At 45.5% G+C, this 24,787-nt stretch overlaps 2 protein-coding genes across 2 annotated transcripts in view; both read right to left on the reverse strand.

The window, feature by feature from the left end:
* Adamts16 (ADAM metallopeptidase with thrombospondin type 1 motif 16) overlaps positions 1-11,584 on the reverse strand; it is a 116,096-nt gene extending 104,512 nt beyond the window's left edge. Inside the window, 3 exon segments of the mRNA XM_036207144.1 lie at positions 4,079-4,413; positions 11,217-11,319; positions 11,428-11,584. Coding sequence (XP_036063037.1) covers positions 4,079-4,413; positions 11,217-11,319; positions 11,428-11,487 — 498 coding nt within the window. The 5' untranslated portion in view covers positions 11,488-11,584.
* Positions 11,585-18,189: 6,605 nt separating this feature from the next.
* Positions 18,190-18,765, reverse strand: LOC118596061 (chromatin target of PRMT1 protein-like). Its single transcript, XM_036206774.1, has one exon. The coding sequence runs from the start codon at positions 18,763-18,765 to the stop codon at positions 18,190-18,192; it is 576 nt and encodes a 191-aa protein (XP_036062667.1).
* Positions 18,766-24,787: the final 6,022 nt, after the last annotated feature.

Consider the following 24,787-nt stretch of genomic DNA (forward strand, 5'->3'; position numbering starts at 1 on the left):
CTGAGAGCTGATATCTACCAATGACTTCCATTGAATATGAGAGTCAACATGACAATGAATAGGAAAGGAGATGTCATTTAATATGCACAGATTTGAATGATAGTGTGACCACAGTCAGGAATGCAGAAGAGACTTAACAGCTTGTCTTTGTTAGGGTTTCTACTGCTCTGATGAAACACCATGACCAAAAGCTAGATGGGGAGGAAAGGGTTTATTTGGCTTACACTTCCAGTTCATAGTCCATCGGAAGTCAGGACAGGAACTCAATTAGGGCAGGAAGCTGGAGGCAGGAGCTGATGCAGAGGCCATGGAGTAGTGCTGCTTATTGCCTTGCTCTTCATTGCTTTTTCAGCCTGCTTTCTTATAAAACCCAGGTCCACCAGCCCAAGGATGGCCCCACCTACTATGGGCTGGGATCTCCCTCATCAATCACTAATTCAGAAAATGCCCAATGGCTTGTCTACAGGCAGATCTTATAGAAGCATTTTCTCAATTGAGGTTACCTCTTTTCAGGTACCTCTAGCTTGTCTAAAGCTGATATAAAATTAGTCAGCACACAGCTCCTTGGGAACCAGCTTGAGGTTTGTATTGTCTAAAGATGAAGGACATGTGTGATTTTGTTTAAAATGCCATTGATTTTTTTCTGTATTACATCAAACACCTCTAATTCTTTTGCTAGGAGAGAAAGAAAAGCCGCACCCTTTGCATTTGGAAGGTCAAGGGTCAAGCACATTTTCATGGTCCCAATATCAGCTTCCATAGTTTCTAGCCCAGAGGAAGCCTTCTGGTCTACCCTTTATCACTTCTCTATCTTCCAACTATACATGTTTACAACTTTTGATGTTAATTCTCATCAAGTTCAAAGAGAATCAAAAATCTCAAACCAGTTATCTAGACTCATGGGCAGATTTCAGGGGATAAATAAGCTACTGTGGAGGGCTCTGGTGCAGGGAAACCCCAGGTCATCAGAGCATCTTCATCCCAGGGCTGACTGGAAGCACCTTCCCCAATCTTTATGGACAAACTCAAGGTGGCTAAATTCTGAGAGGCATAACTCAGATACTTTCCTTTTCTGGATGAAGTCTTTTAGGCAAGGATGCCTTAAATTTTTGTGTGTATATTACCTGAGAAGTTTGGGTCTTTAATTGAAGAAGATTAATTTTTCTTGGTAATTTGGAGTAAATCACCCATGTGTTTTCATGCTTCACAAGAATGCTAAATAACCCCCACCCTAGCTCGGGTCACAGCTTTGTCTGCTCTCTAACCCAAATCTCATTCAAATAGAAGCAAGCATGAGATCAGCTCATATTGAATTTCACCCAAAGAAAATATTTATATACTAAAAGCATTTTAAAATTATTTACATGTGCTTAGGCACTGTAAAGTGATGGCTGTGAGCATCCTTGTGGCATCTACTACTCACACACATACACAGATATGGTGGTATTGTGTTCCCCAAAATATTGTGCACCCTAATAAACTTATCTGGGGTTAGAGAACAGAACATCTACTAGATACAGAGCTAGAAAATGGTGGCACTCACACCTTTAATCCTAGCATTTAGAGACAGAAATCCCTCTGGATCTCTGTGAGTTCAAGGCCACGTTGGAAACAGGCATGGTGACACACGCCTTTAATCCAATGAAGTGAGCCTTTAATCCCAGGGAGTGACAGCAGAAAGAGAAAGATATATAAGGCACGAGGACCAGGAACTAGAAGCATTTGGCTGGTTAAGCATTCAAAGCTTTCGAGCAGCAGTTCAGCTGAAAGCCATTGGGATGAGGACACAGAAGTTTGCAGTCTGAGTAAACAAGACCAGCTGAGGAACTGGCGAGGTGAGGAAGCTGTGCCTTGTTCTGCTTCTCTGATCTTCCAGCATTCACCCCAATAACTGGCCTCAGGTTTGATTTTATTAATAAGAACTTTTCAGATTCATGCTACACACAGATTTCTTTTGAGACCCGGGGACTGAAATCTCCCTTTCCAAGGAAGAAATTCAGTATCAGACAGACTAGAAGCCTTTTCTAGAAGTGCAGTCAATGCCCAAATATTTTCTGGTAAATCTTTAACATCCTCTATGTATTTTTTTTTTTTAAATTAGATTAGCCGGGCGGTGGTGGCACACGCCTTTAATCCCAGCACTCGCGAGGCAGAGCTAGGTGGATCTCTGTGAGTTCGAGGCCAGCTTGGTCTACAAAGCGAGTTCCAGGAAAGGCGCAAAACTACACAGAGAAACCCTGTCTCGAAAAACAAAAAAACAAAACAAAACAAAAAAGCTTATAAAGCAGATGAAGAAAAGTAAATTCCTTCATTTGAATTAAAGCCTCATCATTTTAGGGAAATGGCTTTCCAGAAATTTATCATTGTTTTAGAAAATTCTGGGCTGGTAAGATGGCTCAGTGGGTAACATAACTGCCGTGCAACTCTGATGACCTGGAACCCATATAGAAGTAGAAGGAAAGAACTGATGTTTTCCTCTGACCTCCACACATGCACTGTTGTGTGCAGTACACAAACCCCATGCACTGATAATTCGCAATAATGACATAAATATTTCAAAAATAATTAACCTATTTCTTCGGTAACAACAGGAGTTCATCCACAAGTTCTCGTGAAAAAGTCAACTTTCACTAGGTGCTTTCTCCAAACAGACACATCAGGAATTAAATTTCAAAAGTTGAATTTGAGGGATGAATTCAAACTACAGCAAGAGCCAGAAGAGATTTATATTTGAGAACAAGTCAGCAAAATTAAGACTAATATCCTTTTGATATCTTTTAATTTAATTTTTAATGTTGGCATATCAAGTAGTAGACTTCATCACGGCAGCTTCTTACATATGCGTAGTTATCTTTGTTTTCATTCACTACTTTCAATTTTAGATTCAATGTAATATCAACCTCTATGTATTTTTAGTCCTCTACATTCTACTTTTTCATTCATCTCTAAATTTATATTTGCCTTTTGTTTTCTTTAAAAGATGGAATTATCTTAAGAAAAGTAAAAGAAAACCCATCCAGATTTCTGCCTGTATAAGCCTGAGGGATACCTGCTGTGATGGTTTATACTTATTGTCAACTTGACAGGATTAAGAGTTGCCATGGAAACATACCTCTGGCCATGCCTGTGACAGACCAGTTAGAAGTGGTTAACTGAGGTGGGAAGGCTCATTCTAATTTTGGGTGGCACCATTCCCGGGCAGGAGACCTGGACTGTACAAAAAGGGGAAAGCAAGCAGAGAACCACAATTCATCTCCCTCAGCTTCCTGACTGTGGATGTCATGTCACCAGCTGCCTCAAACCCCTACCACCGTGGCATCACTGCCATGATGGACAGACAGAACTGAAAGCCGAGACAAAGTAAACCATATTTTCCCTAAATTGCTTCTGTGAGGGCAACTTGTCATAGCAACAGGACAATCAACTAAGATACAAAGGTGCAGCGTGGTCACGTGCTCCTTACTCTGAGCTCCCTGAAGCCGAGAGCAGTGTCTGCTTAGATACTCAGAGATCTGGAAGCAGCTGGATAGATTCATAGTCTGACAGGATCAGCATGGGCCCACCATGGGTGAATGCCCTGATTTATCAGTACACAGATGTTGTCGAGATAGCAGATGCAACATTCTAGTGGATTCAGACATCCCATCAAATAGTCAAGCCAACCAAGTCATTAACACAGTGACTGGTCCAAAACAATGACAATTTCTACAGTTTCCACTGTGGTCCCACACACGAAATTAACAACAACAATCATTAATCATTAATGTATTAAGACCTGGCCACAATTTCTTATGTGTTTCTTTTAAACAGAAGTGTTCTTGCAGGTTTTTTGTTTGTTTGTTTGTTTTTAAGAGTACAAAAGGGTAGGTGCAGAGACCATTCTATTAATCCAAGAAAAGAGCATAGAACATTTTCAAAAGCTACTTGGCAATTTCCACCTGCTGTCACAGATCACAAAAATGTCTACTGGGGTAACAGAACAAATGAAAATGTTCTCAGGGAAGCTAGTTTTGCCTGTCCCCCCCCCCCCCCATTGGCACCTCACTTCCAGTGGACAGCTACTGCTGTTGGTACTCACCAGACCTTGGCAGGTAGAAAGGGCCACTGAGGAATTCCCCTGGGACCTTAAGGACCCTTGATAGAAGCAGAACTCCTCTGGTGGAAACATCTGCACAGATGTGGTGCCTCCCTTTCCCAGAGTTTGTACCATGAATCCAGGAGCCACTAAGTTGCTGGCAGCTTTCAGGTCTAGATGGAGGTCATGCCTGGGGCCCTTCAGGCGCAGGTGCAGGGCATCTCCTCCTGGCTGAGCCACCGCTCTCCGCCTCCGCCGTTGCCGCTGGTGGTGCATGATGTCATGGGATACATAATCCCCCTTGTGGTCCACCTCATAGGCAGACACCAGGTCATACTCTGAAATTGAGAAAGGAGAAGACGCTGAGTCATTCCAGAGTTCTGAGAAGAATCTCAGACTGACTACATATGATAGCTGTTCCATCAGTAATGAAATATAATCCTGAAAGAGTAATTCTTGTTTGATGTGGCATTTGTTTCCCCTTTTATGTGCAGTGGAATTTTCTGTATCAGAGATAAAGTGTCCTGGCAGCAGAGATTTATCTGAGGTTTGCTTCCAACATTTCCTCACTTAGCTGTGTTGTTTATCTCACCATGTGAATTTGGACTGGGTGGATGTTGAATTCCCCCGTTCCCGCCATCTCTTACTGGGTAGAAATGGCAAGATGGTCTTATGTTTTATAATAGTTGTGAAGCATTCCTTTCTTCATAAACTTTATATTTTGTATAAAAACCTATACTGGACTGACAAGAAATTGTGGCTTTACATAATTAAAAGGGAAAAAATGTTAAATTTTCTTGCCGTTTATTTAATTCTGAAAGCATTGAACACATAGGAGGAAATGTAGACTACAGACACACCCCAGGACTCATAGATTACTATACAGAGATACTCTCATGTGCTGAACTTCCTGAACTACCATAGACCTTCCTATTTCCCTGGTCTCCCTTTTGTCCATCTGGGTTCTAATGACATTGTCAGTAGCACATTTCTGGGTCAGGTGTTACCACTATACTCTATGGTGTCTAGCTTTAAAGCACATTCAATTAAACTAATTCATAACAGTAAAAGAAACTCCCAAAGACACTGTCAGACATACATGGCCAAGACCGCAGAATCATCTAGTATCCACGCCCAGAGTCACCATTCACTAGAGGAAGTGGAGAGGGGTTTTTGTTTCTGACCTCTACCATGGTCCTATGTATATTGAAACATCTTCTGCCATTATGAGAAATCATCTTTTTATTTGTTAAGCTGATAACCAGGACTTTCTCAGCTCCTTACCACCATTTACAATATCTTCTCTGTTTCTACAATCTGGGAAGGCTATTTCCAGGAGGGTAGAAGCCAAGGGCTGGACTTCTAGATCAGGGTCACAGCTGGCTGCTCAGCCATGTTATCAGCTGAGACCTGTGGCCAAGGTAGCTTTGTCGAGGTCAAGGTTAAAAAATATTTTAGTTTGAGATTAGCTAGCTTAGTCTATATCTTTAAAATATTTAATTAAGCATGGTGTGTGTGTGTGTGTGTGTGTGTGTGTGTGTGTGTGTGTGTGTGTCCACTTGTATATGAGTGTTGGTGGGCTGTTGTGCCTGTATTTTTTTCTAATAGCTAAAAACGTGTCAGCATGGTGTCAGGCCTAGCTCTGAAGGTACTGTGAGGTATCTTGCAGAGCACACCGCTCCTAGTATGGAGGCTCAAGGGATCTAACTTGACAATGAGGCAGGTCACCCTTCAGACTCGAGACACAGCACCTTTGGAGTTTTACTGGTTCCAACATTCTAAACAGACGTTTTCTCCCTGAAACAGACTCCTTCTTAAGAGGTAACTCAGAGACTCTTGGTAATCAGGCTCCTTTTCTAATTCGTCATGAGCAGACACACTTGTAAAGTATTATTTGATTATAGTGAAGCGATATCCAGGTAGTTACCACCAGTTTATTTTGAGTGGACACAGCCACTTGTCTGTGATGCTGTTCTGTCCTGCCCAAACAATAAACAAGAGAAACTGAAGAAACACGGACGGCAGCCAGTGACTGCCACGAAAGGGTTTAGCAGAGGCAAGGGAGATTGGAGATTCCAAGCCTTGTTGGGATGCTTTCCTGACAACCGTGCTAGGTGAGGAAACAGGAATGGCAGGACCCTGGTGCCTGCCACACAGCAGAGAGTAGACCAGGCTTCTGCTCCTGAGACTCTTTTCTTCAGGTCTCCAGCTTTCATCTCCCTCTCTCCAGTCCCAAGCTTCATCTGCAGGTCTAGCAAGTGAGAACACCTGGGTGAGCTGGGCAGCAACCCATAGATTAGGGAGGCAGCGGGCTCTGGCAGGTGATTGGCTATCCACATCAGAGCAGGTGATTTAGCTTTGGTGGTGTAGGACACACTGGTTGATATAGAATTTTAGGCAGAGGTGTGGAGGGTCAGACAGGTTGGTACATGGTGAAGGGAGACAGGTAAGCACACCAAGACTCAGCAAATCTGAAGTGAGAATGAAGGCACATTCTGTCCACACACTGTTGGTTTGAAGTTCCCCAAAGCACCTTCACTGCTCTCTGCATTGTGGGGTAGGCAAGTCTGCGGGGGTGTTGCTAGCTAGCACACCTGGATCCACATAGGGGAGTGTAGTGGATAGCTATCCCAGCATTGGCCTGGAAGTTCCAACCCCCATAGTGGCTTCGGTAATGGTCATGCCCACAAGGCAGGGCAGAGGAGGGAGCGGAAGACCAAGGATCAGGAAGAGGGCTCGCGCTTGGTTCCTGGAGCCTGGATGCTGGAGGTAGACCGAGCAGAGTTCTCCAGAGAACACCGCCGGACTACGCTATACCTTTGCCAGACCCTGCAACCTACCCCTTCATTTGTAAGTTAGCCCACAAAATAAACCTCCCTTTTAACTATGTGGAGTGGCCTTAATCATTTCACCAATAGGGGAGTCCCTCATACCACTTCTAGATTCTTCCTCCTCCTGCAGGGGTGTGGAATAAAGGCAAGAGGCACAAATCTTGTTGTAAGCCTAATTAGTGAGCCTCATTGTGCATAGAAAGGTGATCATGGCCACATCATCCAGCCATACCACTCCTCAATATGTGCCTGGGGGGCTCTCAGTCAACATACGGCAGAGACACTGAACACTGTTCACAGTAGCCAAGTGACAGAATCAGCCTAGGTCATCGAGTGAACAGATATGGAACAGATATGGAAGCTGGTAGACACGTGCACACACACACACACACACACACACACACACACACACACACACACACATACACAAAGGGGTAAAGAACCAAGCTATTTGCTTGCAGGACAATGTATGCATGTAACCATAGATCATCATAATAAATAAAATAAGACCCAGAAAATTAAACACACTATCTTTTCTCTTGTTTTGAAGAGCAGATATTTTCCACAGATGTGTAAATTTTATGTTCCTATACAATATTAAGTTAGAAGTGAGACTGTTGGGGCAATGAATGAGAATGGTGAGAGGCAGAGATGGGGGGCAGAGGAGGGTGGGAGTGACTGTGTCAAGGTACACGGTACATTCATGTGCCAAAGACCTTATGAAGCCCACCAGCGTGTACAATATGCCAATCAGTGAATAAGAAAGTGAGTGCTACCTAACAATGTAAACAACTCCCCAGTGACATAACCTATATTCGTATGGCCTTTGATTTGGAGGAGTGAATATGTTTTATCTGAGCAAGGGGCATATAGTATTAATTGTGTTCAGCAACTCTTGCTAATTTCCTTTTATATAAAGTAGTCTTGTTTTGATAAATGTCTGACACCTAGCTGCCTGGGGTGAGTGACCTGATGTGCGGCATTGATAAACATTTGCAAACACTCTGACTGGAGACAGTTTAATGACCAGTGTGTCACCAAAGAGAAAACATTCAGGAAACCCCTGTTATAAACACCATGGGCTCAACAACTTCAGCATCAAGGGAGGTTTAAATGTCCCAAACTTTTAAGTTGTGGGCTTTGAGCATTTTGATATTTAATAATTGTTTTGGATATAATTCTTTTCACTGTCTTTATTGAACTCTCTGGAAAGGTCAGTACCAGCTCTCAGGAGATATTGTGTGCTGGGCCTGGGACAGAATGCCTTGCCGTGGCCTGGACCCACCTTCCTCCTGGTAGCTGCTTCTCTCAGGAAAGAGCTCTGTTTTTGTGCAGACCGTTTTGTTGTCACAGAGAGGGAAAAGGGAATGCTGTTCCTGCATCAAGGAGGCTGGTGGACACTGAGCATGGACAGGACAGCCTCTCGTGAGCGAAGTGTTACTCCTGGCACAGTAATCTTGATTTTATCAAGAAAGTCATACCTAGAATCAAGTACTTGCAGATGCATGTGAATGGTCAGAGAATGCAGTGAATGAGCTCAGAAGGCAAGCATCCTGCTGCACTTGCTGGGCCAGTGAAGTTGAAGAATAACTGCAAGAAACCAAAAGCTATACCCTAACATAATGTTTAATGTGTTAAGATAATCACTCCCCAAACCAATGACTTGTGATTTAAAAAGAAACAAGATTCCTGCAGTTTGATAACCCTTTAAATAAGACCTGGTCCTTGCAGCTGTTTGCAATGAGAAAAAGGTCACAAAGGGCTCCCTGACTCAGAACTCCCGGTGGCTTGATTACAAGAGGTTTCTTGAGCACAGCCTCAAGTTTGGGAAGGCTCCTGTCCAGAAATGATGGCATGAAGTTCAGGCATGCCAGTGGGTGTACCAGAGGGAACAGCGAAGACTCCTATGAAGGCTGGTCTGGAATACCTACTCCTCACATGTGTTCACACTAGTTGTTTGAAAATGGCCATAGCAAAAATAATCCACAGCACAGGAATTAGTATTTGCCATGAGTCAGAGCCCCAAGTCCTACCACAATCCCTAAACACTCATGAGCACAGCCTGGGCCTGCTCTGTCTCAGGATATACATACATACATACATATTTATGCATATATGTCTATATGCAAGTCACTGCAAACCTGGAATATACAGGCACAAATATGCATCCTTTATGTCTAGCTAAGTAAAGTGCTTTTAAAAAAGATTTTTTTTTTTACCCAGGTAGCCTTGGAGTCATCTCTCTAGAACTGTCCCCCTCCCCCCCAACACACTTTGTAAAATTCTAAAGAACTTCTGAACTTTGCCTTGGATCTGGAAGCCCAAGGTTTTTAAAAAGCTAAAAATCTGTGCTATGCTCCTGATGGTGACCATGGATGTTATTAAAAAGATATAAAGAGATAAATATGTAATAAAACCACTGAATAATAAAAAAGCAATACAGAGTCATCAAAAAAAGTAAACTGATACATTCATGTTTGATAATCATATTTATCTCAATTTAGTTAGCAGCCATCATTGCTTCAAGGAGCGTGTGAGACTCTGTTTCCGACTGCATAATTACCTCATACATCCAGCAGAGTAGCGGGAACCCATACAAGTCTCACTTTCTACCAAACTCCTAGCTTGAAAGTTAATTAAGCAGTCAGCATGTATCACGGAGGCCGGGCTTCCCACCATATGCAGACCGGACGGACGGGAAGGTCACCAGTACTTCTGGCCCTATCACTGTGTGTTCTGCCACATCTTGCCCCTGCTGTGGGACTGTCATCTGCCCTCTCACTTTGTCTTTTGGTCACTAAGGAGCGACAGCATCAGGAGGTGGGTGAGCAGGCATCCTGTCTCCACTGTTAGCACCACCCTGGCAATCACTCACACCCTGGGTGCTGCATGCTCCTATCAGGTTGCTCAGTGTCTGCCATGGAAGCAGAGCCCTTGGGATCGGGAACTGAGATGCCAGGCAGTGAGAGATCTATGACCTCAGACAGGAAGCTTCTCTTCTCTTCCTGAATGATGCTCTGTCTATAATGTTATCTTAGAAAAGCCTTCATTAGTGTAGTAAACATGTCCCGAGTGGGCTAGCTGGATTTCCCAGCCTGCTCCATGCTAAGCCTGACGACCTCCACAGCACCCTGCAGCCTACACATGCAATAAACCAATGTGGAAAACGTCATGAGTCCCGAGGAAATTTCAAGATTTTATTCTGAAAGTAGAGCAAAGTCCAAAGTTAGTGCAGTTAAACCTCCCATAGGTCATGATGTTGCGGAAGGGGGAGAGAGGCAGAAGCATGGTGGAGGTGAAGGTGACCAAGGTGGGTTTCAAACAGCTTTCAAAGGCGCTGAAAATGGGCTCGCCGCACTGTACTGTTTGCGTCTGGCGCCCTCCAGTGGTACTCAGAGGCCTATGGTCGAGACTCGTCTATCCCTTTCTATCTATCCCATATAGTTAGAACTACTATGTACCAGAGGGAATTTTCAGCGTCCGATGAGCACATTCAGCTGTTAAGTTTACCACGGCGAAGAAAGCGAAATGAGGATTTCCAAAGTGTTGATTCTTTAATTGTGTACATTTTCTGAAAATCCACCAAGAAGATAAACCTGGCTCGCCTGTGGTCGCCAACCCAGCTAACACTCTGCGTTTTTTCATCCCGGGAAAGGACAGGGAGAGTAGCATCCCACTGGTGCTGCGGACCCAGCGGACTAGAACTTCCTAGCGTCCAGTGCGCTAGCCTGCCTTCTCAGTCACCAGGCATCATTGCCAGGACAAAAGACGCCTCCCAAGGGAAAGCCACTTGGGAACCACAGAGAAGGCCATACCTTGGAGAAGACTAAGATTTAAGTTCATACCCAAGATGACCCAGGACACGAAACGTGCCTTGGGATGTTCTCCTGCTCCCGATACTAACGAGGGCACCTTCTGTCTCCTGCTGTGACAGACAAGAGTGGAGAAGAAAGGCAGAGGGAAGATGCTGGAGTGGAGGCTATGCTGCCTAGGACAGGTTTGGTGTATATACATTAACGACGCGTTTATTACGTCAATATACAAAGTGACCTAGAGTCTTCCTATGCACAGATACATTACCCTTTCTCCAACGTAACGCTGGCACATCATTGCCGTTTCACTGGGAAAATATGGTACAGGTATTGACGGGAGGTCATCCGTGAGCAGGAGCTCACAATGTAAAGAAAAAGCAAGAGAGCATCTTCAAAGCTCTTGGCGTTCTGAGTCCCGCCAGGGGCGTGCAGGTCAGCGGCAGGGGGTTGCCAGATGCTTACCTGTGAGAATGCAAGAGTCCCACCTCGCGGACTTACCGTCGGTTTCCAGCCAGCCGGATTGGGAGGATGGCGGAGGTTGCGCGTCTCGCAGACTCTCAGACGCTGCAGCTGAGGGTCCCAGGGCGCACGCAGGTGTGTGCTAGGAAAAGTGAAAGCACCTCAGTGAGAATGCGGGACTGCACAGCCTAGCCACCTGAGGAATGCACTTCCCGCCTTCAGGGACTCCGCTGGTCCCTGCGCGACTCACCTGTTCACTGACCTGCGCCAGCAGCAGCACCCACAGCGCTGCACAACCGCGGGGCTGCATGGCCCCGCCACCCCGAGGGCTCACAGGACTCGGCTCAGCCGTCTCCACTGGGTCACTGGGTAGTCCCGGTGCAAGTGGAGTGTCAGGGAGCAGAGGGCCGGATCCCGCACAAGCGCAGGGATTCCAGGCGGCGACTCCACCACGCACGCACACCAGAGTTATCACTGCAGCTTCGCTCTGCACCAGGGGTGGAGTGGCAGTGGTGGCGGGGGCGGTGGAGCACCCGCCCCAACCATGGGACAGCAGGGAGGAGGGAGAGGGAGGAGAGGGCAGGGCGAGGGAGGGCAAAGGAGAGAAGGAAAGGGGAGGGGAGAGAAGGGAGGAATAAAGCGGGGGGAGGGGTACCGGGAGGAGAAAGGCCAGGGAGGAGAGGAAGGACAGAGAGATCCACCGTAGGGACATCCTTCACACACACAACCCAGCAAAAGGGTGTTTTGTCCACCTACTTGCAAACCTGGGGTAGAGACAAAGGTGACGTATCTAGTCATCTATCTGCCCCTGAACCGCCCAGACACTAACTTTCTGGGTGTGGGAATAGGATACCGCTGAAGCTCTGTGGGACTTCTCACCTGACAGGAGGACTGAGCTGCACAGGGCCAAGGCTTTGTGTCCCCTGGCCATGGTACCTCTGGAGCCCACCGTCCCTTCCAGTGCGGGATGTACTGGGAGCCTTGGGTCTGCTCGTGAATGTATGTGAGCCCTTAGTTGTCCTGGGACATGTGATGTGAAGCGGTGAATTAGGGCAGCGCAGGGCAGCACAGGCTGTCATGGAAGCTGGGTCTCCCACTTCTCTAGTTTGGTTTTGGACAGCAATGGCTGCCTTCAGGTTCACCTTAGCATTTGGCTGCCCTGTTCTGAGAGCAGATGTCAGGTGACTGGGTTCCTGAGGTATCCTATTAGGAAGTCTAAGAATGCCAATCTAGATCAAACCAGGTCCCTCCAAGGCAACCAGTGAATGTTCTCCCTCCAGGCCTGTGTTCTGGTCCATCCCTGACCATTGTATATTTTTGAAGGCCATTTGCGACTATCACCGTGTGGGTACAGACAAATATAGCACTGAGTGGACAGATCGGTGTTTGTGTACGCAAGACTGCCGATTACGGCCCACGACGGCCCAAACTCAAGGTCGCCCTTCACTTGCCCTCTGCAGATCTTAGGACCCAGGCTCCCATGCACTCGATTTTAGTGTCCCGCATTTGCAGCTGGACTGACCTGCCCAATCCTGAAGCGTGGGAAGGGGATGCATGGACAGTAGTGTTGTGGTTTACAGAGTCCTTGCCCCAGCCTACATTGAGATGAGATACCCCAGGATGGCTCTTTATGGGCCTTAAGTGTCATACATTCCAGAAAGGTCGGAGCAGCATTGAGATTGACCATGTGTATGTTATTATTTCATTCTTTTGTAATTACACACACATATATTATCTTTTATCAAAGCCCCTCACTATCCTCTCTTATCTCCCCTCTTTTCCACCAGATCTCTCTTGTTTTCATCATTCCCATCTCCCCCCCCCCCCCCCGTGTGCATGCATGTGTGTGTGTGTGCATATGTGTGTGTGTGTGTGTGTGTGTTTGTGTGTGTGTGCTACAATGGCTGCTTGGGCTGTCCTGTGGTTCCTGGTTTAGCCTGCACAGAAGTCAGCCCAGTAGCTGGGATCTCAATGAAGGAGAATCAGTGAAAGGTCCCGCTGGAGAAGGCCGAGGTTCATGTTCTTTTCTGAGGGAATTGGGTCAGTACTTAGCACTTGGTGTGGACTGGAAGAGCACAATTCCATTGGCCTGGAGATGTAGTATTGCCAGGTAACTTTGCAGTTTCAGGTCTGAGAAGTGCCTGGCTCCTCCTTGCAGGTCCCAGGGGCGCAGCTGTCCCACAGAGGAGGGCAATCAGTTCCATGACCACACTTGACACCTCCTAACGCCACTGTCCCATGGCAGGGCGGGACCAGGCCAGGCTTCCCTTCTCCCCTAGCTGCTCCTTTGACCCCATGAGAGGGCGATTTCTAGACCTGGAAACAGAATTTCCCTCCATCATGAAAATCAAGCATAGTAAAAAATAATAAAAAATATATTTTTTTAATGGAAGGAAATTTAAAATTCCAGTCTAGGAGAAAATAAGGAACCATGTATCCTATTGATTAGGGTTTCCTGTGAACATGGGGAGGTATAGCTTTGGAAATCAGGGTGCGCCAGAAGTAAAGTCCTACCCCAGACCTTGTTCAACCCGACCACAGCAGTGATGGTAGGATTGCAGTCCCGGGTCTCTGGGGTGAACCCCAACTGTCCTGATGGTTGAGAGTGACAGGAGAACCATACTGGATTCCTTCTGCAAGTCTTCCTTTCCTCTTCGCTTTGAGATGTCACAGTTCGCAGACAAAAGAAGAGAGGAAAATTGAAAGCAGCAAGGGCAGAGAACATTGGAACTTGAGTTCAAAACTGTGCACTTGCGATAGACTCCCCTGAACTCGGACAGCAACACCACAGTTTACAGTGCGGTGTGCTGCCTTCTCATAATTGCGCCGTCTATGACAGTAATTGCATTTTATTCAATCTGTGTTTCTAGAAAAGTCTGTAATTTTCAGTTACAGAGGTGATGGTGCAGCAGGAGACACACAGCCCAGGCGTGCTCGCAGAGGCCTCCACTCAGGTGAAGCTGGGATTCATGATTTCACTGCAGAAAGGAATGTCAAAAGGTGCCAGCCTCAAGTCGAGTTAGAGTTTATTAAAGCGTTTCTTTTTAAACACATAGATTTAAGTGTGAGGGGTTATGGCTGATAGAAAGGGAGGTTCTTGGTAGAAGGACAGGATATGTCCAAGATCGTGTTCCAGATGAGCGTCACACTTCATTGTTGGTCTTTATATTAGTGAGATATGTGTTTGGTGGGTTCTGAAGCTATGCTCTTCAAAAGCCCACTAGGACTTGAATGAGTTCACAGGATGGTTTCCAAGGAGCATGGGGCAGTATAGAATTACAGCTGACAAGGTAAAACGCTACATCACAAAGGGTGTGTAGGAAGTTAGGATATATTCAATGTAACATTTCAATTGTGAGATTCTTAAAAAAATTATCTGGGAAAGGAGTAAGGCCACACTCAAGGTCATATATGCCCAGACATGAAGTGTGATCCGTTGCTATTTTAACATTTTTGTTTGGAAACAGCTCTATATGAAAAGAGTATTGTGCATGTCGACAACCTTTGCAGTAAACACCAGCTGCACAGCCGTTGTTAAATCCCAGCTGGTGAGAGGCTGCCATTGACTGCCGACTGTGGGGTTCCTTCTCCTTCTTGTGTGTTTTCCCCTGTATTTCCTCTTTCTGTCCTTTCTTGTCACTGCAGTAATTTTTCATCATAAATTGTGATACCCACTATCACACATGAAATCGTGTAGCAGAGTTCCACATTTCCCTGCCATGATGCCCTTGTTCCCCTTCCCATAATGTGGACTGTGTAATAGAGCCGTTGCTAAGACACCTTGAAAGTAAAAACACTTCTCAGCCAAGCCCATAGTCCACCAAAGTGGGGCCTTTAGCTGACCTGCTTTATTCTGCTGGGCCCAGAGGTAGAGGTAACTGGGCAACCTTGGCTGTCAACCAGCTGCAGCCACACACAGGAACCACCGGAATGTGAAAGAGTTGCCTTGGAGAGGACATCTGGCTCACTCTCTTGCATTTCATCTTGGCCTGTGATCCTGGTCCTACCCTGCAGGCTGGCATGGGAATATTGTCAGGGTGGTTGCCAGGTTCCCTGGGAGTAGCTGCATGAGAGACATGAGCGGCCTCAGTCTGAGGCTGAGGCTGCCACACTGCCGCTCGGCCACGTTCTGCTGACCAAGTGATTCCCGCCAGTTGTCTAATGCAGAGGAATGCACACTATGGCTTTCCAGTGGAGGCTCATGGGAAGAAAAGGGTCGAGGAAAACGACTCTTATACCTCCAACCTACCAAGGTTTGTTAAAAGCCTCCTCCTTGTACCAGTTTACGTGGTTGCTGCTGTTCCCTGTGTATATTTGTCCCTTTATGACCCAGTGACTTCAAGGAGAAAAGACTGATTTGGGCTCCCAGTTCCAGGGGGTCACAGTCCCTTACTGTGAGAAACAAAGCTGAGCCTTCAGTGCATGGTGACAGGAGCAGAGGCAGGGGCTTGTTGTGTGGTGTGGACCAGGAAGCAAAGAACGAAGGCTGGGGCCAGGGTCAAAGGTCTTCCCCAGTGACCCACTTCTGCCATCCAGGTGCCAACTTCTACAAAACCTACAGCTCCAAAATAGGGCTACTAACTTGTGCTCAAAACACAAGCCTCAGGGATGCTCCAGACTCAAACCTCAGCACCATGCCATGCGTTCAGCATCCTGAGATTTGGACTAGCCTTTGGAGAGTGTTTTCTGTGTTGAGTGACTAAGCAGGCAGGATCGGGCTGAGGAAAGATCAGCAGCACATTCCATTGGGGCTATAATAGCTCCTTAGAGTCAGGAGGCCCCTAGCCACTTCCAGTCACCCTCCAGGGAGAGCTGAGCAGGACCTTCATTTCTAGTTGTTGGAAGGCGGTAGATCAAATCCAGGTGCTGAGTTGTACTCCTCATGCTAAATGTGTTTAAGTCTCTGTGTGTCAAAATATAAGCTTGTTTGGGGACAAAGTCTACAGACAGTTAAAATGAGTGACATCCATCTTCCCTTCCTCCCTCTCTGCTTTCCCTTTCTTTCTTTTTCTTTGTTTCTCTCTCTCTCTCTCTCTCTCTCTCTCTCTCTCTCTCTCTCCCTCCCTCCCTTCCTTCCTTTCTCTTTTTCCTCTTTCTTTTATTCTCTTATTAGATAGGGCCTAGCTTTGAATCCCCAGCTATCCCAAATATCATTACATTCCGTCTACAGCCCCCAAATGCTGGGATTTCAGGCATATACCACTCGGCTGGGTATCTTCTTTCTTCTTGCTTTTAAAATGTATATGTTAAAATGTATATTTCCTAGAAAGGGATTTCTTTGTATGAAAATTGGCAATCTTTTTTTTTTTTTCAATTGTTTTGAGATGGGGGTCTCACTCTGCAATGCAGGCTAGCCTGGAACGCACTATGTGGTTCCAGGCTGGCCTCAGATTCCCACAGCAATCCTCCTACCTCAGCCTCCCTAGCTCTAGGATCACTAGTTATAAGTATTTGACAAGAATCCATAATGGAGAACGCTTCCTCAGTAAGCCTATAAACCAATGGGAAGACACACATAGTTACTCTCTATATACTGGAAAATTCATACTTTGAAGAGCTGCAGGGGCTTGTGGGAACTTTCTCTGTGCATTGCATTACCCAATGGTCTTGGGTTTTCCAGATAAAGAATTCTTCTATTGATTGAAATTCTTTGATGTGAGCTCCCAGCACAGTGGTGCAGTCTAATGTGCAGAAAGGTCTCTCACCTAACATTGCAGCTCTTTGCTGCCATGGGTTTCTTTCTTTGTCTGCATTTCCTCTCTGAAGAAATTAATTTCCCAGGACCTATTATTTCTTAAACCAGGATTGTATCTTACAGCATGTCCACTCCTTCTATCATTCTCTCCCACCTCTACTCCCAGGCCCCGATGACACGCTATTCAGTGGGAGACACACACTGCTGCTGTTCTAGGGATGATGGGACATCTGCCAGAGTCCCGATCTCATCTCCAAACACTAGCACCCTGGGCCCAAACCCTATTGGAGTTTCCTCCATGATGACAGGAAAAGACACTTGACATGGGGCCTGTGAGAGTCCCTGCAAGGGATTTCCCAACGCCAAAGGGTTCCCTTGTCTGTCGCTTGTTGATCTACATTCATTAGTCCAATGTTTGCCATTGCCACACCTTCTGCATAATCCAGAAGGGAGGGGCATTCTGTTGAGATTATTTTTAGCAAAAATATTGTTCCTAGGAAGGCCCTGTTTGCAGTTTCTTTTTAGGTGACCTTGTTTACTAAAATTGAAACATTTGATATTTCAGTTTTTCTTCAAACCTCTGGAAATCACCTCTCCTTTCCAAGCATCATGATGGTCATGAGATTCAATGTCCATTGTATCTGAGATCCATTCCTCCAACGCTGTCGCTCTTGCCTTTAACAGCCTAATTATCCTGTTGCATTGTGCACTCGCATTTTCAAAAGCCAGAGATTCAATTATTATTTGTCCAGCTTCTGAATTTGGTATCAAGCAATACCAACTTTTCTAATTTGCTACCTTCACCCTTAACATAGCAGGCACACCTTTAGTTTTAGCTATTAACAGGAAGCTTTTAAGGAAGATGTAGAACTCTATCCCAGAGACCACACATTAATGAGAACAATGGCTCCTTCTGGGAACCTTTTCTGGGATCATGAAGATGAACAGAGCAAATCTGAAAATGTCAGAATATATGACAGGTGAGGCACAGGCTGGAAAAATGTTCTCCTCACAAGGCCAATGCATTCCTGTTCAAACAGAAGTCTGAGTGTCTGGATAAACAACAAAACAAACTTAACCGAATCCAAAGAAAATGGGGTTTCATATAGCACAGTATCAAAGCAGGCGGCACAGACTAAATGGGCCAGCTGTGGCAGGAACGTCCACAGCCTCCCCTGATAGGTCCTTCCAGCATCAACCAGGTTTCTTCTCACGTTTTCTCAAGGTTACTTTTTTATAGATGTGGTGATTTAAACAAGAGTCTAATAGGCAGGCGGGCAGGCCAGCTTCAAGCATTGGTTTCCAGATCTACCTGTGCTATGTAGGCCTCCAACTCAGCATCCAGCTGTCTTTTAGTTTTTCATATGTACGCATCCAATTGGTTGTCCATACAGGGCACGTGAGGACACCTCTCCCTCTGCCATGACCTCGGCCTCTTCTCCAACCTATCATACCCCGACCTGGGAGTGACATCCCACCCCTAAGCAGGGTTCTGGTGGCACGTCCCCCACGTAGTCCTCCTCGGGGCAAGTCTCTCTGGATTACGAGTAGGCCTCTTCCTCCAATTACTTCCCTGGCCAGGGCACCTGTGGGTCGGCATAAACATGCCTGGATGTTACTCTCACCCAGATGCTGCTTTAAGATCTGCTTAAGTTTTAATGCTGCCTGGACAGAGGTTCTCTTCTCCATCTGCTGGGCTAGTCTTCTGTTTCTGGCACTGGGTAGCTGTTGTTGTTGCTGCTGCTGCTGCTGCTGCTGCTGCCACCGCCCCATCGAAGCCTGGATATTCACTGGCATCGGCTGTTTGATCTTCAGCGTATTAGTAAAGCACTCATTTAGAGACATCTTGGTGGTGCATTTTAGCACAACTTTTGGCACTGACTGTGCAGCCATCTTCAAATCCTGAGAATCGAAGGAAACAGATGCCAGTGCTCCTTCTGGAGATGACAGCTATCTAGAAAAGACCATCTTCTCTTTGATGTGTCTTAGGTTGTCAATGAAGTGACTGTAAGGTTACAATCATAACCAGTAATTTCTTCTGCTGTCTACCTTCATCTCTGGGATTACCTGTGGTCTTTGATACAATTCCCAATGTGCATAGGATTCCTATAGCTGGGTGGGTTATTATTCATGATATATACACCCACTACAGCATCACCTATAATGTACCAGGTCATAAAGTTCATGGTCAATAATCCCCACTGGGTTCATGAGTACCCTTCATGGGCCAGTGTCTAATGACCTATGTCTCTTTCCAGACACTTCTGGCTAGCATACTCCTAGAAGATACAAAGTGAACATTGTTCTTCTGTATGTGTGCTGGGCTTTTACAAGGAGAAGTCTGTGCCTGTGGGACCATGGGTCGAGATAAGGCAATACAAAGGAAGCAGATGTTTCTTTACTGGGTGAAACGCCATTGGCAGTAGGATAATGTTTGTGTTCCCAAGGGTCTACTACACTCTGTGGGTGTCCTACCCTCTGACATTCTGTAAGCCGAAGCCACAATATGTCATTTGTAACATATCAGCTCACCAAATCTCTCCAATATGCCTGCTCTTCCGCTGTACAGAAATGACAAATTAATCCATGCTTTTTAACAGGATGCTGTGGCTGGTTGGGGCAGCTGGAGAGCAACCAACGCTTTATATGAGTTTAAACCCTGGGTAGCTTGCTTCTACAGTCCTGAATGTACAAAACCATGTGGACACACAGGGACAGAATGGATTCAACAGGCAGCCCCAACCCTGGCCTCAAGTTTCCTCCACTGAAGCCTCAGATGTTTCGTAGCAGGTGGCCTGAATGTCAGTCCTGTCTCTGGGACTCCCTGGGTTTCAGTTTCTATACCTCAGAACTTATAAGGATGGTGACAGAAGCCCATGTAGCTATCCAGAGGACTACATGAGCTCTTGCCTATAAACATGTGTTTCCCTGGAATACAGTAACAAACAGGAATAAATTCAATGGTTGTAAGTGGCACACATCCATTTCCTAACAGCCAGAGGTTTAAAAAGTGTTATGTCACTGAAATGCAAATGTCCCTAGGGGCTCCAGAGAAATCGTGTTTGTTGCCTTTAGTATTGCCCAGTGGCCAACCAGCATTCCTTGGTTTGGGGCCAGATCCCTCTGTCTTCCTTTATTAAGGGGATCCATGATTGCATCTTGTGCCTATAGGAAGGGCCACATGTTGCAGAATATTTGATTGCACTGTGAAACTCCTAGACTGTGTTAATAAAATTAACCTTGGATCAAGGGATGGAGCCAGTGGCTAGTTGACAAGAATTATCCATAGAGAGTATGGAGGACCCAGGGAGATGGATAGCGAGGCACAGGAAGGAATAGGGAGGGACTTATGGGAAGGACTTAAGAGTTTTGCAATCTCTTTTTGGTGTGGGACATGTGGAGAGGCACGCTTGCTGGGTCTCCTCCATTGCTTCTTTGATCTATCAGGTTTTCACCCCAATATCTGACTCCTGAGTCTTTATTGGTAATTGCAGAACTTATGTAAAAACAAGAGCCAAGTATGCTCCCTTCTCTCTCTCTCTCTCTCTCTCTCTCTCTCTCTCTCTCTCTCTCTCTCTCTCTCTCCTCTCACGTTATTTCAGTATGTTTGTCAAGAAAATTATGACAATTTATGGATTTTGAGAGCAGGGCCAGATCTTCTGAGCCCCATCATTCAGTTAACTCAATCATTCCAAGAAGTGCTAATTGTGTGTGTTTTGTGAGTTGTCTCTTGGGAGCTCTGGCCAAGAACAATGTATACCACCAAATCTCTATGTGTGAATGTGAATGGATTCCTCCTGATGTCATGGTCATCTCTGTGTGTTGGTTAAGTGCCTAAGAATCCAGCCCTGATCTGGTATAGCTACTCCACACACAACCTGCTGAGATGAGGGCCTGGGAGTCTGAGCTCCAAGAGCCTGCCAGAGCTTGGGGACATGGGGTGTCAAATCCATTCCTTACCCTCCAGCCTGAGTTAGAAAGAATAGCCAGACAGAGACATGAGTCAGCTTTGATATAGGCAAAGCCTGGCAGGTACCAATAAGGATTTGTGAGTCCTTATACACATCTACATCAAAGACTGGCTTGTTTTCTTCACACAGGCGCACCCCTATGGTCATATATTGCATAGAATACAACAGTATGCTTGATAGGGGCAGAGTGTCACCACTGAAAAACAGAGTGTGTGCTTGGTACAGAAAGTCACCTTTGGGAAATGGAGTTCACAGACTGCTCCCAAGGCCTGTCATTAGTCAATGTGTTCCACTCCCAAGAAGGAGTAGGTAGGACTGTGATCTGGGTGCCTTGTTCAGTGGGCCAGATATCTACTGAAGAGAAAGTTATTCTCTATTGGGAGTAGCAAAAAGGGGTTTGAGAGGTGTAGAGCAGAGGTGGCCTATGAGGGCTTAGGACACTGAATCTGAGACATCTCATGGTAGCTCTGCAATGGGCTGAGGTGACCACAGTGGCCCTGCAGTCATTGAAGCTGCTTGTCATGTATGAATATCAGTAGGCATACCTGTTGGTGGCACCTGGCACCTATGGACTGGTACAGAGTATCTGTGGCACTGGGTTAGAGAGTTTAGGCTTTGGAACAGAAAGTATCTGTATAGGAATTGGGGACCAGATCAAAAAGAGAAGAGGAGGAGAGGGGGAAGTAGGGGAAGAGAGAAGAGAAGAAAGAGAAGAGAGGCACTTGGGATAATTTTAGATTCACAGCAACCCTCTAACTTCATCCTCACAATTGCTGAGGTCACCATAGTCAGGATGAAATTCAATTTCTGAGAGAGACAATCTTCCTCAAAACTTCAGAAAACTGGCTGTCGCTGCTAGGAGCAGTGTTCACAGGCCTAAGCCTAAACTCTGGAAAAGGGGAACATCTTAGGCTAATGCACAAGGAATTCCTGTTGTCTGGAGGGGCTCAGACCTGCTCTGGCCAGGAGGGAGAACCCAGGGTGAATTACTACACCTTAAAGGGCATGCTGTCAGAGCTAGAGGATAGGAATAGCTACAGAGCTCAGGGATTTCACTGGGAAGAGGGCATTTGCTGGGAGCTTCAGGAACCACAGGCCATCCCAAAACTAGCTTGAGACAGCTTGAGCCAGTGGAAAATAGAAAACAGGATGAGCTGCTTGGTGGGGACAAGGAATTTTGTTTTCAGTTAAGAGATAAATGCGTTTATAATGCAGGACTATACTTAGTATGATTTTCTTTGATTATTATAATGACTCAAGCAATGGAGGCATGTGGAGAATTCAAATACAGAAAATGAATGAAGTCCCATTTCATTTATGCACATTGATACTGTGAGATATCTTTTTGTATGCTGTGAATATGTGTTGCTCTGATTGGTTGATAAATAAAGCTGTATTACCCTATGGCAAGGCAGCTTACAGGCAGGCAGGAAATGCAAGCAGATAGACAGGAGAAGAGAGGCAGAGGAAAGATACATGAGCCAGCTGTCCAGGGAGCAGCATGTAATGGCACATCAGTAAAGCCATGGAACACATGGTGACATATAGATTAATAGAAATGGGCTGAGTTTAGTTATAAGAGCTAGCTCATAAGGAAATTGAGCCATAGGCTATGCAATTGGTAATTAATGTAAGCCTCTGTATGTTTATTTGGGTCTGAGCAGCTGCAGAACTGTTGGGAGAGACACATTGGGAATTGCTGTCAGTTTTAAATCTGCCAGGCAGAGATAAGTGACCACAGGCTAATGGCTGACAGGTGAGGTGGACTGGAGTTAGTATAAATGAGTATTTATGGTCGAGGTTTGTGATTGATGAGTGGGGTGAGCTGAGGTTGATGACTGACAGGTAAGATGGGTAGAAGCTAGTGACTGGTAAGTGTGGGGTAGAGGTTAGTGGCTGACAGCTGGAGTTGCCAAAGGCCCAGCTGTCACACTGGTGATGTGCACACAGTTCGTCATTGATCCCTTCCAGGCAGGTTTGAATGTCCCTGTGGCAGCAGAGAAGGGAGATTCTTGTCTTTCCCTGATGTGAACCTCAACAAGAAAACAATTTGTGGAGGTTTGGTCTCCATTGTTGTCTCCTGTGAGTGTTTTTTTTTTTTAATAGAATGTCCTCCCACATATTTGGATTACTGAAGACATAGATGGGTGCATAGAATTTTCTATTTACTGAAATGTATTTTTTTTTTGTCTTTTAAATACTATCTCCTATTTCTAGCTCTGTTGATTTCCCACAGTATATACTTGAAGAACAAATATTCCCAAGGATGACACATTTGGACATTCCATGATTTCTCAGTGGACATTCTGGAATTTCCAGGCAGGGGAGAGGCCATGAATCAGGACACAATAGGAGGCCTTTCCTCCCCACAAAGTGGCTCTGAGGTCACTTAATCTCAGTGCTTCTCAGTGTGCTCATGTCTCTCCTACAAGTACAACGCTAGGGCCCTCTGCCTCCTCACTGTCCGTGTAAGGTCTGATTTCATGCCATACCCTCACTCCTGTGCTCAGAATTTCTTTTAAATATTTACATTTTTACTGTAGCAAAAGTGAATTCCATATTCCTCTGCACATAGAGTATTACCCTCTGTGATCAGCTGGATTCCACAATTGGAACACCACACACCCACATTAGGTGGATTACGGTTATGATGAAGCCTGTAAGTTTCTATGCTGTTTCTTTGTTCATTAATTTAGTTATTTGGCCTCAAGAAATAAGTTTTCTGATGTCTGTGAGAAGATTTAAAAATGTCAAGACCGTGTTATAGGGTCTCACTCACATACTGTCTCTGCTGTCATTTTATAACACAAGGCATTGTAGCAAAGCAAGGTTGGGCAGGTAGCTATTTGAGGTATCCTGATTTCTCAAGCATCCCAGAGAGTGGAGAGAAGGGATACAGGGCCACTTATCTCAGCGGGTCAAGCCCCACAGCTCCTATTGGCTCTACCTGCTGACTGCAGGCTTGCCTCACTCACCTATGTTGGGTTCAGCTGTGGCTCTGGGGTTTACACTGAGACCCACTGGGTCTCAAGCCCTGGGAGATCCGTGCACCTCCATTACCATGTATTTCTGACTTAGGTAATGTTTAAATGAGGTGTTAGACTTTAGAGCTGATACTGGGTGATCAATAGTTTGGGGAGTCAGTGTTGTGGGGACTCATTCCAGATGGAATGAGTTCATTTAGCATTCAAGAAGGACATGCATTAGGGGGTCCAAGCATGGAATGGTATAGACTTAACATGTTTTCCCAATTCTGTTTGTTAAATCCCAATTCACTAATGTAGCTATATAGGATATGTGGGCTGATGAAAGTTTATTGATATCCTGAGAATAGGTCATAAATACATGCAGATGGAGCCATCATAGGATGAAACAATTGACCTTCCCTTCTTTCTGTATATGAGCCGAGCACACATTTAATAGTGGTCTTCTGAAAAGCAGGACAGACACCCAAACCAGACACCAAAACCCTGTTAGGCCTTTATCTGGGTCTTCCAGGCCAAGAAATAGAAATATTTAATAATATTGCAGCCACCTTTGATTCCTGGAAGCTCTACTCTCTACTGGTCTATTAAGACGGTTCCACTAGAGAAGAGCTACACAAATGTTATAGAAGTAACCAACCACTCTCTGGTTGGATTTAAAGCTCATTCCCCAACACAGAGCTCCTGCTTAGCACTGTTCACTGAGCCTGAACCCTATGACTGGTTAAGTCATATGCCCTAGGGGAGAATCTAGTATGATTTTTCTGCTAAATGGACACAGTAATAAACCACTCTTACATTCTTGTCTTTACGCTGCTGTATCAGTGAATTTTTCAACCCTCACTGGAGAAGCTTCTTTTTGCAATAGATGGAGAATAATGGAGACCCCCAAGTAGCCAAAGTGTAGAGAATAAGAGGCTGTGAGTACTCAGCTCTAAATGCCATGCCGATATCGAATCT

This window comes from Onychomys torridus, chromosome 15 (genome assembly GCF_903995425.1).
Source record: "Onychomys torridus chromosome 15, mOncTor1.1, whole genome shotgun sequence".
In the NCBI taxonomy this organism is placed as follows: domain Eukaryota; kingdom Metazoa; phylum Chordata; class Mammalia; order Rodentia; family Cricetidae; genus Onychomys; species Onychomys torridus.

Excerpts from the sequence above, each read along its gene's own strand:
- LOC118596061 (XM_036206774.1), bottom strand. The coding sequence starts at position 18,765 with ATGGCTGCACAGTCAGTGCCAAAAGTTGTGCTAAAATGCACCACCAAG.